The 15,893-nt window shown below is 41.5% G+C and overlaps 1 protein-coding gene across 1 annotated transcript in view; it reads left to right on the top strand.

The window, feature by feature from the left end:
* Myom1 (myomesin 1) overlaps positions 1 to 15,893 on the top strand; it is a 118,709-nt gene that overhangs the window by 59,357 nt on the left and 43,459 nt on the right. The window contains exons 14-19 of the mRNA XM_036173634.1: positions 1,756 to 1,939; positions 2,271 to 2,445; positions 5,319 to 5,440; positions 6,724 to 7,014; positions 8,819 to 9,015; positions 12,878 to 13,004. Coding sequence (XP_036029527.1) covers positions 1,756 to 1,939; positions 2,271 to 2,445; positions 5,319 to 5,440; positions 6,724 to 7,014; positions 8,819 to 9,015; positions 12,878 to 13,004 — 1,096 coding nt within the window. The remainder of the gene's footprint in view (positions 1 to 1,755; positions 1,940 to 2,270; positions 2,446 to 5,318; positions 5,441 to 6,723; positions 7,015 to 8,818; positions 9,016 to 12,877; positions 13,005 to 15,893) is intronic.

Here is a 15,893-nt window from a genome sequence, read left to right on the forward strand (position 1 = left end):
CTCTCTCTCACACACACACACACACACACACACACACACACACACGCGCACACACACCAATCCCCAAATCTGAAACACTCATAGTTTCAAGCATTTGAAATAAGGGATACTCTACCTGCATTACGGTGGGATACTTCCAAAGCTGACATCAGGAATGGTGGTAGTGTAGCTGAGAGGGTTAAAGTTACAGTGACATACACCATCCATAGAACAGAGAAAGCAGTTATTGTCTTTAATTATGAAAGTAAAAATGATTAATGATTGTTTACGTATTTCCCTGAGGAGGGATGTCAAGTTATAAAAATGTGGGGGAATTTCATCACTCATAGGGTAGATCACACATACAAATGACACATTATCATGAAATATACTGCAGGAACACCAGGGTTTCACCTTGTTAAATTTGCCTTATAACAGATGATAGCAATGAGGCCCAGAGCACCCATTTCACATTCTAAGGTCATCCAGCTCATTACTAACTGGGGTCAGACCCTTTGGGTCCCTTCTGCCATGCTACTAAATATAGCCCATGTCACGTCAGTAGAGATCATGTTGAATAGTGTAGTACAAACTTCTGTGTCATATTTGACAGCTAGCCTGTCCATCTTAAAATGTAGATTTCTGGAAGATTATTTTGAAAATGATTTTTTTTTTTTTATCTCTAGCATACCCAGGCCAGAGCAACAAAATTTGTGCTTTTGCTGACCTCAAGCAGAGCTGGATGCTAGGGTTGGAGAAAGTCTTTGACTTGTTTTCTAACAGTGCTGACTGACTCCTGCCAACAACACATGCGTCTGCATTTTCATCCAAGTCACTGGAGGTCATTTTAAGGATAGAACGTATTTCTTTCTTTATTTCTTTCTTTATTTCATTCATTCATTCATTCATTCATTTGCTTAATTTTTTTGAGACAGGGTCTCTGTATCTCAGCTGGCCTGGAAGTCACTGTGCAGCCCAGAATGTCTTCAGACTTGTGGCTTTCCTCCTGCTTCAGCCTCCTGAGGGCTGAGATGCAGACATGCACCCCCATACCTTTCAGTCTCTTTACATTTTTTTGAAAGACTTTATGGTTTATTCTAAAATTTAGGCACAGTTTCACAAAAGAGCATCTTTGTATTCCCATAACCTTATTCATTTGTTCATTCAGTGAAGAAACTTTGAGTGTCCTCTGGGCTGAGGCAGGACAGTGAGCAAGCAGGTCCCCTGAGCTCATGGAATGCGCTTTCTGGTAGAGGAGAGAGCAAATAAATAAGTTTCAAATAATGACAAATGCTTGAATTGCAAAATAAAGAGGGTGATTGATGAGAGAAGGACATGAACTCCTCTAAACTGGTGAAGGGAGTTGGTCTACACAGGCCTTTCTGAGGAGGTGGCAGCCAAGTGTGGGTCTGAAGGATGTTATGAGTCATAACACTCAACTAAAATAACATAGTTCATAGTAACATTGCACAAATTTAAGTATTGAAAACAGTTCACTGAAGTGATGACCTACCCTAAGACTTAGAAAGGTAACTATCCTTGAAATAAGTAGATTGACAAGCATGTTTATGTACCAGTGAAGTAAAATGTTAAAACTGTTTTCCCAACAGCTCAAAGCCACACTTGATATAGAAGCCTACAGCATTCAACTGTCCCCTTTTCCCACATCTCTCCTCCAGTCCAGCTCTAGAAACAGGGGTGGTTTGTTGGCAGGTAAATGTGTGAGTGCCCTGTGTGCTCTGGGGGCTCCCAGTGACGTCACTGTTCCTGCTGCAGTGTGACGTGGGGACAGAAAACTGGCAGCGCGTCAACACAGAACTCCCAGTCAAGTCTCCTCGCTTTGCTCTGTTCGATTTGGCGGAAGGGAAATCTTACCGCTTCCGCGTCCGCTGTTCGAATTCAGCAGGAGTCGGTGAACCCTCAGAGGCAACAGAAGTGACTGTCTTAGGGGACAAGCTTGGTAAGTGTAGGGTCAGACTGAGCACCTGCGACTTCACATTGTGCCAGGAGAAAATTCCAAACCAAGAGTGAAATAGTGTTGTTTTGATTATGCAAAGTAAACTTCATGAGTTTTACCACCTGACATAGTTTTCAATGTCCACAGACATTTCATTTACTATTATGCTTCCTACTTAACATTTTGAGCAAAATACATTATCAAACAAAGCCACTGTATGTTTCACATGATGTGTAAACATTTATGCACGTGTGCTTGTGCATATGCAATGGGAATGAAGTATATTAAACTACCTTGAGTTTCAGCACCGCGTTCTTTGTTCTTTCTTACACAGACATTCCCAAGGCCCCTGGAAAAATCATCCCAAGTAGAAACACAGACACTTCAGTGGTGGTTTCCTGGGAGGAGTCCAAAGATGCCAAGGAACTAGTTGGGTACTACATCGAGTCCAGTGTGGTTGGCTCTGGCAAGTGGGAGCCCTGCAACAACAACCCTGTGAAGGGCTCACGGTAATGCGCTCGTGTGTGTGTGTGTGTGTGTGTGTGTATGTGTGTGTGTGTGTGTGTGTGTGTGGTGTGTGTGTGTGGTGTGTGATGTGTGTGATGTGGTGTGTGTGTGATGTGTGTGGAGTGTGTGATGTGGTGTGTGTGTGATGTGTGTGTGTGGTGTATGGTGTGTGTGTGGTGTGTGTGATGTGGTATGTGTGTGTGATGTGGTGTGTGTGTGTGGTGTGTGTGTGTGGTGTGTGCTGTGTGTTGTGTGTGTGATGTGTGGTGTGGGGTGTGTGTGTATGTGTGATGTGTGGTGTGTGTGTGTGTGCACGTGTGTGGTGTGGTGTGGTGTGTGTGTGTGCACATGTGTGGTGTGGTGTATATGTGGTGTGCGTGTGTGTGGTGTGGTGTGGTGTGTGTGGTGTGGTGTGTGTGGTGTGGTATGTGTGTGTGTATAGTGTGGTGTGGTGTGTAGTGTGGTGTATATGTGGTGTGTGTGTGTGCGTGCACATGTGTGGTGTGGTGTGTGTGGTGGTGTGTGGTGTGTGGTGTGGTATATATGTGGTGTGTGTGTGTGTGCACGTGTGTGGTGTGGTGTATATGTGGTGTGTGTGTGCGTGCACATGTGTGGTATGGTGTGTGTGGTGTGGTGTGTGGTGTGGTGTAGTGTATATGTGGTGGGTGGGTGTGTGTGTGTGCACATGTGTGGTGTGGTGTGTGTGGTGTGTGGTATGGTGTGTGTGGTGTGGTGTGTGTGGTGTGGTGTATATGTGGTGTGTGTGTGTGTGTGTGTGCGCACATGTGTGGTGTGGTGTGTGTGGTGTGGTGTGTGGTGTGGTGTATATGTGGTGTGTGTGTGTGTGCGCACATGTGTGGTGTGTTGTGTGTTGTGTTGTGTGTGTGTTGTGTGATGTGTGGTGTGGTATGTGTGGTGTGGTGTGTATGTGGTGTGTATGTGTGTGTGCATGTGTGCATGAGCATGTGTGTGGTGTGTTCCAGAGGCAGGCTACGTGCAGTACATACATCCAGTGGAAGAATAACCCACATGGGGTTAGAGAGATGGCTGAGCTGTCAAAAGTATGTACTGCTCTTGCAGAGGCCCCAAGTTCAGTTTCCCACATTGGGTGATTCACAACCACCTGTAACTCCAGCTTTAGGGGTCTGACAGTCTCTTCTGGCCTCCCCAAGAACTTACAGGCACATTCTCCCCCTCCACCACACATGCAAATATACCAGGTACCTTTATATACAGGCACATCCCCCCCCACATATAGATATTTTATTAATAATAGATATAATTTAAAAACCTTTTTAAGAACACATATACATATTTACTTTAAATAGCCAAATGAATTTAAAGCCGAACATGTCTAATGTAATATATTTGAAAAAAAAAAGACTTGTAATGTTAAACATTAAAAGAAACAAACTATCATCTACAAGTTCATTTTATAGTTCTTCTCTGATTCTTTCTCTTGATTTTCCTTTTCCATTGTTACTCTCTGGTCTTTCACATACAAAATGATATGAGACTCCAAGGACCTAACAGGAGCTACCAAACATAAATACCTTGGTATTTTTAAGAGAACAGAAAACAGAATACCAGCATATTATCAATTCTGAACATCAACACGATTAAACCCAGGACTGAGCAGATGGAAAATGCCATTGGAAAAATGCCATCCAAACAACGATGTTCTGAGAGTCTGCCATTTCTTTGTGTCTGTTTTTGATGTGGGGAGAGTAGTTTTTCTTGCTTTTGATTATTTTCTCAACCAGTTGAGTCTGCATAATTTAGGACTGACTTGAGAAGCGGTCCCTAGAAAGCGTCTGACGGACTTGTTGGGCAGCTTCTGTCTTAGCCCTTTCCAGAGGCCACACATTCCCAGAGGATGAGTGGAACCAGACCCTGAGAGGCTGGAGCCCAGCAGATGAAAGGGAATGCCCCTGTATTCCATCTTTATCTGGGACATTCAGAAGCCCAGGAGCCCAGGCATCTACTTTCTACAGAAAAGCAGGAGCCAGTGAAGGGCAGACACTGGTGTTACTCATCTTCATGCCTGTGATAACTAGTCCGATGTCTACACCTCGAAAGTGCTCAATAAATAATCACCAACCCGAGTTGACCCTAGACTGAAAGGCACGGCTTTCTTTATTAATTATCCAACAAGTGAGTGGGATAGAGCCCTTAGCAGACCCATTATCTCCTGGGCTACAGTCTTCAAGGCCGATTTAATGTTACATTGATTCATGAAATGCTACTTACAGCTGTAACAGTGTTAAGGAGGATGGTGATTTTAAATGGGAGAGCACCATGGATTCATACAGTGTTGCTGGAACTTTGTATCTAAATGGCAATTCTGGAAACTATTTTTCACTTTCTGTCAGATTGCAGTGTAATTTCTCAAGTAATGGTTCCTTCCCCGGCACAGAGAAGGTAGTGGTTAGGTGTCTGTGACAGGGTTTATCAGCACCTTACACTTTAAGTATATACCTGATATAGCTACTCACAATATTGTCACCATACCTACTATTTATTAAGTGCCTCCTTTGTTTCAGACCCACTACTGGTATTTTAAATACTAGATGGCTCATCTTTATATCTTTATGCAGAATCAATATGTGGTGGTATTATTATTGTTTCTCTGTTGAACATTTTTCTGATGAATGTTCAGGGTAAGCCAGAATTCCTTTTTTTTTTTTTTTTATGGAGTAGGTTTTAAAAATTGCCCAAATTGCCTTTTTATCTAAGGTTCACATGTTACCTGAAGCTCACATTTTAGAAAGGGAATCTTTTTATAAAGCCAGGCTGTTCAGATCACTCAGTGAAGCTGCCAGTCATCTTGGCTAATCCTCCTGGAAAGGCTCTGAACACTTCCTCTCCTCTGTAGATTCACTTGCCATGGATTGGCAACTGGTCAGAGCTACCTTTTCCGGGTCAGAGCAGTGAACGCCGCTGGACTTAGTGACTATTCCCAGGATTCAGAAGCCATTGAGGTCAAAGCTGCTATCGGTAAGCTCCTCTTATGTAGTTCGGCCAAAGAAAGAAATGAATTTTTCCAACTTTCCGTCTTCTCCATAAATGGTTTAAAGTCTCTGATTTCACGCCATGGGTCCACCGTTACGTGATCATTTTCTCTTTGGCTCCAGTTGTGCACTAACCTTCCACAGCTGACGTCGTACAGATCTTCATCACTTACAGAGCCTGTACATCTGTAGAGTTCTCTTCTCCCTCATTCCAGTCTCCTCAGACACTGCCTCTTGTCTGAAACTTCATGCTAACTCCATGTTCATCCTGGGACCTGGCAGGCCGTCCCCCTTCCGTGAGGTGGTACATCACCATAACTCTATCATCTTGTACTTAAAAGCCATTTCATCTGCAGCAGAGCTTGGCTTCTTTCTCCTAACAGCATATTACCATGCTTCTTAAAAATGCCTCTAAAATTCATGCAAGACACATGTGGCTGCTTAATCTATACTTCATTTGTTTGCAAACTAACAGAATAACTCCATCAATAAGGTCATTATATGTATATGTGTGTTATACCTCCCAATCTTGGATAGAGTCAGGGAAGGGACCCAGCTAATTCAGAAAAACAAAAATAAAATCTGTAATATGCTAATGTATTAATAGAACTATGTAGTTATGGGTCTCAGTAATAAGGCACAATGTCATGGCGTGTAACGCCCCAATACCACTGTAAAAACATAAAGCAGGTGCAATGGTGCATACCTATCATTGAAACAGTTGGGAAAGAAGAAGCAGGAGGATTGAAAATTCAAGGTCATCCTGGGTTACATAGCAAGACCCTGCCTCAAAATCCAAAGAATTAATGTTAGTTTTCTTCTTTGGCATTAGTTTAAGGTAGGCAGTGGCAGACATGTTCTCTTGGGGGTTGGGAGGTACAGTGCCTTACTGTTGCACTGACAGTCCCGATTCTGTCATGCAGTTAGGATCTTTAATATTGTGTCTCGTGCACTTTGTGGTCCTTCCTCTATAATGTTGAATATTAGAGCATATTACCTCTCAAGAATTGCCTGAGATTTGCTTTTTTTTTTTTTCCTGTATAAACTAAAACCCTTTGGGTTCTGCAAATAGAAATGGTTCCTGTTCCGTCTGTGGTTTCTTCTTTTTCCCAAAAATATGGAGAAGTTGAAGTGTTCCCTGGCGTAAATTCTGTCAAACCAAGATTGTTTTTCGCTCTGCTTGCAGTCCTAATGCTTCTGTTTGTTACTCAAGAGTAACACGTATGGGGTCTGGCTCACGTCGTTTCTGTTGTTGTCTGGTGACTGTAGGGGGAGGAGTGTCTCCAGATGTGTGGCTTCAACTGAGTGATGCGCCTGCTGGACTAACAGACTCCAGGGGGGGCATGAATGGAGCCTCCCCACCAACCTCTCAAAAAGATGCTTTGCTCAGTAGCAAACCTAACAAACCATCACCACCCAGTAGCCCTTCCAGCCCGGGCCAGGCAGAAGTGAGTAAAGTGAGTGAATCAGTTCAGGAGGAGCTCAGCCCGCCACCACAGAAGGCAGCTCCCAAGGAGCAAAGTAAATCTGAGTCCCCAAGAAAGAAGAAGGACCCAGTAGGTGAGAACTGCCAAGTCCAGCCCTTCATCTGTCTCCATCAGTGTCCTCACCTCTCATTGTCCAGATCATATGCTTCATCCGTGTTCATACCTCATTTGTTGGTTCTGAATTTTCTGTTTCTATTAGCCATTCAGCACGCTTTCATCTAATCAAAGTTGCTGTGTGGGGTTGGCTTGTATGCACTATTTCTTAGCCTTAGCAATGATGAAATGTTTACAGGACTGTTTGACAGAGGAGGAGTTAGCCAGGAAGATATCCCAGGCCCAGACATGAGGGTAGAAGGGACTTGATGATTAATCAGGTTGTGTGAAGCTGAGTGATCTTGACATAAGCTCTTTGGCATGCTCATGCTCAGAACAGGTAGAGGAAAATAATTCATGATGAAGTGATGGTGTCCCAAGGTCAGAGCCATTAATTCCCATTGTTCAGCCTCAGTTTTTAAGTGATCATTCATATTTCACTCAAATCACTAGTTCTTAGCAGCTGGGAAAAGTTCAGAATGGTATTATAGCCACAGAGAATTACATTCCATAGAGAAACTACAGTCCATGAAGGGACTCACGGAAGATGGTTTATTAGGAAGCTAAACGTGAGCTGGTTGGGTGCTGTGGGGTATGTTTGTGTTCTAGGAGACAATGCATCAGATAAAAGTGCTGATAAATTTTAACTGCCCCCTGTCCATTCCTCATCTCTAGCCACTCAACTTTCATACCTCCTCCACTTTTTCATTTTGAACCCTTATTCATCCCATTAATTAAGAAGAAATGGAATAGTCACTTGAGGCTCTATCCTGAAAAGTGCTCTGAAATAGAAAATAGAGAGAAAAAAGGGATGTGTGTGTGTGTGTGTGTGTGTGTGTGTGTGTGAGAGAGAGAGAGAGAGAGAGAGAGAGAGAGAGAGAGAGAGAGAGAGAAATGACTTTATTCTAAAGGTTTTCTTTGTTCTGAAAATAGTTTTGAATAGGAATATGATCATTTCTGTAACTCTTATAATCCAAACAAAGTTTTGGACATTTCATCTAGATAGACTTCTCGCTATGACTGTACCTCTCTTTCTTCATTGAAAACCATCATTTCAGCAGCCAAACGTAAAGTGGACCTGCAAATCATATAAATGTACAACAAGCTTTGAAATACCCTTTAATTTTTTTTTCTAGCTGGCAGTAGCAAATGCAGAGACAGCTATATAGTATCGTGTGCTATGTAAAACATTCTAACACCAGGAATTTAGAATCCTAGGAGTTTAAAATGTTGTGATGAACATGTATCTACCAAGAGAACGTCATATGGCAGATCATGCTTTGTGCTATAGAATATTTTTTAAAGGTGTATTTAACTGAGATCCGGGATATTTTACTGACTGGAGTATACACAAAGTCTCCCAGGGTAAGTATACATGAATATGAAACCATTTGGAACTGTATGGAGGTGACAAATAAGCAAACTGATATGGAAACCAAGACATGTACACAGTCTGTTGTCATTAGAGATCAAATTAAAATAAAACCACAAAAAGGTGTAGATCTTGAGGGAAACATTTCTTCCTATGGGAAAAAGATCATTTTCTGAGGACATGGCAGTTTACCAGACAAGTTTTTTAAAACTCAGTTTAATGATCTCAGTATACTTTCTCAAAGTCAATGTTTTTCCTCATACACCAAGTCAGGTGGCAAGTTTCAGGTCAATCTCACATTTTCATTGTATACGACATCAAGTGCCCTCATATGTGGCACCAGGTAAGCATGGTGGATGTATACAGAATTATAAATGCATTTCCCTCTTACGAGCTATTTATGTCGCAACAGCGGCACCATCTCCACCCTATGACATCACTTGTCTTGAAAGTTTTCGGGACTCAATGGTTCTTGGATGGAAGCAACCAGACGCAACTGGAGGGGCGGAGATCATGGGCTACTATGTGAACTATCGTGAGGTAATTGGTGGGGTGCCAGGAAAATGGAGAGAAGCCAACATCAAGGCCATCAGTGATGCAGCATACAAGGTAGGCCAGCCCGTGTCTCTGTGGTGGGATGCATCCTGTGAATGAGACTGTGCTTGCATGTACACACCCAGGACCTGTTCAAGGGTGTCTGTCATTTTGTCAGTGTTCATTGTCAACTCTGGCGTGACAATTTTTATAAAAAAAATCCTTGGTAGATAAGGTTGATATGGCTAGCCAAGAGGGGCTTATGTTTTCTGATTCATGCATGTAAACCTGATTTTTTAAAGAATATTTACCACAAAATGTACATTTATTATGAAACTAGTATTTTCTTTCAAAACTTAGAAAACATGGGTAACTATGCCACTAGCCTCAGACAGTGCTAGATCTTAGAACTCTGGAGTTGTTTTTTAATTTTCACAGTTAAAGTCATGATGGTGTGGCTAGCTTACCTGGCCCTCCCCTTGCTGTGTGTTCACTTTAATAGTGGCTCTTATGGCCAGAAAGAGAGCATGTGTCTCCTGTTGGGGAGGCCTCTACTCCTCTGCCTATCACAGACCCCACCGGCTCTCTGTTGGCACAGCTGCTGATCTTTGTTAGAGCATCACCTGCTAGGCCCAGGTACTGACTCCCCAGCACCCACAGACACCCACACAGTGAAAGTCCAGAACAAGGCCAGACCAGCTCACCTTGAAGTCCATGCCACACTCTTTCTATTGAACATTTGAAATTTATGAACTATCACACACAGATCAGGCATGCTGATGCAAAATAGTTCTGTTTTTGTTTTGTGTCACAAGTTTTCATTTTGTGGCCCAGGCTAATCTCAAGCTTCTAATCCTACTCCTCACCCTCCAAAGTACTAGTATTACAGGCATGCACCACCACACCCAACCACAAAGTTGTATCCTTAAAATTCTCCCACGTTGCTATGGTACAGCTTTATTTTTATTACATACAGTGTTCCACCATGTGACTGCATCACAATATGCCCCCCATTCCCTCACTGATTGCTGTGTGGGCCGTTTAACACTTTTCAGCTACATCACACAACGTCTGCATCTTGACCCACATTTGGCTATGCAGACCTTCTCAGTTTTGATAACTGGAGTGTCAAATACATTTGAGCGTCTTCCCTGTATCTAGGCTTCATTTTTACATCCTCTCCTGCAGCACGCCCACATTTTTACATCCTCTCCTGCAGCACACCCACATTTTTACATCCTCTCCTGCAGCACGCCCACTCACAGTTCCCCCATTTTCTCATGGCTTTCTCCCCAGCGAGCAGCAACCTTTATTGCTGGAAACAAAGTCAGTGATCTTGGTGCCTTTTGGAAGAGAGGTCTCCTTTATGCCAGGATCACAGAAGTTCTGCACTCGGTTCTTCTCTAGAGCAGCTGTTCTCAACCTGTGGGTCGGAACCCCTTTGGGGTCGAACTACCCTTTCACAGGGGTCCTAAGGCCATCTGAAAACACAGATACTTCCATCATGGTTCACACAGTAGCAATGAGATAATTGTATGGTTGGAGTCACCATAGCATGAGGAACTGCAGCCACTTATATTTCAGTTGTTAGTCCCCTTTGAAGTTTGTGTGTGCTGTGAGTGGAGGGTCGGAATTGACTGTCTCCCAACGGAGACAGCCGTGTCAGAACTGCCTCATGAAATTCCTCCTTTCCCCATGATGCTTTGTATTTGTGTCTGTCCTTGTGCTGTGTCCCACTAGTCAGTTCATCCAACACTGAACTAATGTCCCACTAACCAGTTATTACTGTTTCCAGCAAACAACTGCCTTCTTCCACTTCATTAACTGTTCAGGGTCAGTTTTAGCGCTTGGTACTTTGATATAAATTATGGAATTATGTTTCTAGTAAGTTTTGCCAAAAAACAAGACAAAGAATAAGGAAAATAATAAACTAAAACCTATTAGAATTCTAATGGAGAGTGCATAGAATTTATCAGTAAGTTGAGTAATTGACACATTAAATATATTGATTCTTCTAACCCACGAGCATTAGTATTTTTCTCCATTTATTTTTGTTGGGAGAGGTCATACTTGAGGAGGTAAGAGGACAACTCCCAGAAAGAAAAATACAAATAACATATACTGATTTTACATATAGCTGTTTTAGTTTTTGTTAATTTAAAAATTAATTAAAAGTCCTTTGGGAATCACTTTAGAAACAGTCCTATGAAATGCAAATAATATATTTACTTCTTCACATCCAAATTTTACACTTTATGCTTCATTTTACTTTCTACCTGAGGCCTTTAACAGGGTTGAATAGGTGTGGTAATGTTGTCATTCTAGACAGGATTCTTTGGGTTTTGGTTGTTTGTTTTATTTTTTGATACAAGATCTTACTATGTAACGGACACTGACCTAGGTTGCAGCAATCCTCCTGCCTCACAATCGCCCTGCTTGGGTTTTAGCCACATGTGACCACACCGTATTTTCTTGTTTTGCTTTTGAAGTGCTAAGGCTGGAAGCCAGGGCCTCAATCACGCCAGAGAAGCACTTGGTCACTGACCACAGCACCAGTCCTGTCACTATCACACTATAGTTGTTTCGTAGCCAGTATTACCAGATGGAGGAAAGTTTTACATAGTCCTTGCTTGTTAAAGGTAAATTCAAATTATTTTTAAAAAGCGAAAGTTGTCAGGAGGAGGTCGGAGGAGTCTTCCTTGAATTTCAATGAAATGCAGTCAAGTAATGGACTAAATCTTTGTACCACTTTCAACTATATCCGGATTTTATCGCTAGTTATCACCCAGACTTCTTGCTGCAGTGTTAATGAATGAGATTATCCTGAAACTAACTAGAATTTGACACCAATGAATAATATGAACAATGTACAGGAAGGGAAAATTGTGGGATCCTCTCACAAGAAAACCTGCTCATTATATATATATTTAAGGTGACCTTATTAGATGAATACAAAGTAAATCTTTAGTGCTAATGGTAAGTTTTGCCTGAAAGGCTGTGTTTGCAATTATTAGTGACAATGTGTACATTTTCTTTTAGTTGGTGTTTACATGGCACGTTACTTTCATCATGTAATTTAATATTGAAACATCATTTAATCAATCTTTCTGTAATGCTTTTTATGTATCTCTTGGAAGTAGCATTAAGTAGGTGTAAACTTATGACCCTAGCACTCTGGAAGTCAGGGCAGCAGGACCAAGAGTTCAAGGCCAGCCTGGGCTATAATGAGATTCTGTCTAAAAAAACATAGTTCCCTTGGCCTGACAGTTTATATTTTATATCATTTAGGAATGTTTAATCTTATTTTAACCTTACTACATATTTTTTTAACCTAATCACCTAATTATATATGTTCTACTTGATCTTTTTACCATGTGCATTTTTCTGTTCTTTATTGACTACTTTTGACTATTTTAAACGTTTGTATACATTTATTAATTTTGTGTGTGCCCACCTATCTGGAGGTTAGAGAACACTTGCTGGAGTTAGGTCTCTTCCCATCCTGGGGGTGCTGGGGATTGAACTCAGGGTATCAGGCTTGGCAGCATCTTTATGCACTGAGATATTGTACTGGCTCTGAATATAGTTTAAAAATCATTTCATTTCCTCCCACTCTGCCTTGAAAGATATATCCTATGATTTGGGCTTATCTGCATATGTGCTATATATATGCAGGTACCCTTAGAGGCCAAGAGAGGGCATCCGATTCCCTGAAACAGAAGTAACAGGAGGCTGTTCTTTAGGCTACAAGCAGGAATGTGATTATAAAAGGGTGTGACTTACAGGGGGTCACTCTAGGATAGATCCAACACAAAAAGTAAATAAGTTAAATGTTAAACAAATGTAATAAAACTAGATCACCCTAGGATATATTTGTGACACAGAGTTAAATAAATAAAAGGCTGAACAACTGCTTGTGATGTTATCAATGTTGTAGATTAGCAATTTGAAGGAAAACACTGTGTACCAGTTCCAAGTGTCAGCCATGAACATCGCTGGGCTGGGAGCACCCTCTGCAGTGAGTGAGTGTTTCAAGTGTGAAGAATGGACCATTGCTGTTCCAGGTAAAGGGCGAACTGTGTCTGTCCTCCAACAAAATCTACACATTGTGATTCACTGAAGCACCACCTGGATGACATTTGAGAGACAAGGACATGCTTGCTGTAGTTACCTCAAATATTTTATGGTAGCATTAAATAATAGATAAAAGGTAGTTAGCAATGTAAACTTGAAAATAAATTCCTCATTCTCCTATTTCAACTAAAACCCACAGCTGCCATTGCTCAGACTCTGTTTGGAGGACTGACAGAATCACACAGTTTAAGTGCCAAGTGAGCACCTGGAAGGACTTCTAAACTTTTCATCTGTCTCTTAAAGGCCACTTGAGAGCATCATCAGTTCATATCCCACAGCATATTTATTCCCAGAACTATTTCCTGCATCCTTCATTGCTGTTTTGCCCTGAAGTACTCATCTATCAACACACGGATCTCCTTCTGGAGACCTGGCTAAGATGGTGACTTCTCCATGGCCTTCTCCCTTGTCTTAGCTCTTCCTTAACTTCTACTTGGGCTTATCATGCCTGGCTGGGATATGAGCCTGGCTTTTCTCTACTTGCCTCTCTCTACTAAGCCCTAGTATGTGCATGTCTACACTCCACTCCCTCCCCTCAGGAGTCTGGGATCTGGTTTGCAAGTAGTCTGCTGTGGAGGTTGTCATGGAGGTGGTTGGGTACATGAGGAAGAAAAAAAAAAAGAAGTAAGCACCAGAAGAGCTTACCCATGCTTACACCTCATATAATGACATAAAACCAGACACATATAAACACTGACTACAATCAGACTTATTATGTATTAAGATCCCAACTAGTAATATGCACATTATAGATGATTTTATTTTGCTTCTGATTTTGTTATTGATTTCTGAGACCCAAATATTCTGAATGACACAGGATTCCTTGGTTTGATAATCAACATATATAATAATTGGCATGATACAATAATAGATTTTATAAAAACTCCAGACCACATAAAGGCACCCTGTGTATGTGGGTCAGTATGCCCACTCCACCCACTCTGCCATCCCTTCCTCTATCTGAAACCCTGTGCCCCAGAAGAACCACCATGTTGCCCTACTTAGCAAATACCTTTCTGCTTGACTTCTGTCAAATATGAATAAGAAATTCTGTCAAGTATGAATATGAAATAAGAATAACCAGCCAGCTCCCAAATACCCACACAGAGACTTATTATAAATGCTTGACTGGTAGCTCAGGCTTGTTACTAGCAAGCTTTTACAACTTAAATTAACCCATTTCTATTAATTTATGTGCTGCTACATGGCTCATGACCTATTACTTCATTTTCTACACATCCTCTCCCTCTGTGTCTGGCTGGTGACTCTTCCCTCCTTCCTAGCATTCCCTCAGTCTGGCTGTCTCACCTAACCTTATTAAACCAATGAGAGCAACACATCTTTACAGTGTAGAATAGGATTATTCCACAGCATTTCTTTCTTTTGTCTGATTAAAAAGGAAGGTTTTGACTTTAACATAGCAAAGTTATATACAATTAAAAAGTTGTCAAGTGGAGGCTGGAGAGATGGCTCAGAGGTTAAGAGCACTGACTGTTCTTCCAGAGATCTTGAGTTCAATTCCCAACAATCAAATAGTGGCTCACAACCATCTGTAATGAGTTCTGGTGCCCTCTTCTGGCCTGCAGGCATACATATAAAACAGAACACTGTATACATAATAAATAAATAAATCTTTTTAAAAAAGTTATCAAGTAAGAATTACAGTTACAATATCTTATTGTCATGAAAAGCCTCAGGTTATTTTATAGGATTTTGAAGTGTTTGAAGACAATCTATCGATTTAAATATATCTGTTTAACCTTGAAAACATTCCTCATATGACTACAAGTTTGATTATTATAACCCATATTTTTAATCTATGTTCTACCACGTGGCTTGGTACCTTATCTCAGTATGGCATGTTCAGTTCCTGCTTTCTCTGTGTCTTCTGGTGACCCCACCTTTCTTCATCCCTGTGCTCTCTTTTTGTTCACAAGTCCCGCCTAACCTCTACCTGCCTAGCTATTGACCATTTAGCCCTTTACTAAACCAATGAGAGCAACAAATATTCATAATGTATAAAAAGATTGCTCCACAGCATGGATCTGATTCCAAATTCTTATAATTCTTAAAGTAAAATGTGACTGTCTACAGACTTAGCAATTATGAGCAGGCCTGCACTAAAGGCACCCACAGAAAGTGATCAAGCTGAGGAAAGAGTTGCAGGGTGGGCTAAGACAAGAAACACCCCACTGACCACCTCGATCCATTCTTGACTTAATGAGTAGTATTGACCAAGCAGGCATTGGGAAGCTGTTCTAGGAGGTAGAAGTAAGAACATTTCCCTTCCTTTCATTGTGAGGGTGACTAAACTGAGGTACAAGTTAAATGACACATGGAAAGTCACATGGGTAGCAAGTGACAGATTCAGGGCTGGAAATGTGGCCTTCCTCTTCCCTAAGGAGATACAGCGCAGAACTTTGGCTCACCTCTGCAAAGAGGGGCTGCCTACTTGGATGCCCAAATTCATGGTCACTAAAGCCCTTTGCTAAGCAGAATGTACCACACTATTTGAGGCTACTATTTGAGTCTATTTCAAGAGATGACATTGGAAAATAGGAATGGTGCATATTTGAAATTTCTAAGGCGGGTAAATAGGGAGGCAAATATTGAACTACCGGTTGTGAAATGCTGAAACATAGCATGGCAGTGCTGGTGTTTGCAGTTGATGTCAAGTCACTGTGAGTCACTTCAGGTGATTGTGATTGGCTGTTTAGACAGACGTTGTTATTTGAAAAAAAAAAATGTGTACATCACTTAATAGCAGCCAGTGATCACACAAAGGTACAGGTGGTGACATCATAGTTTAGACTGTTTAG

The sequence above is a fragment of the Onychomys torridus genome, chromosome 23, assembly GCF_903995425.1.
Source record: "Onychomys torridus chromosome 23, mOncTor1.1, whole genome shotgun sequence".
Classification (NCBI taxonomy): domain Eukaryota; kingdom Metazoa; phylum Chordata; class Mammalia; order Rodentia; family Cricetidae; genus Onychomys; species Onychomys torridus.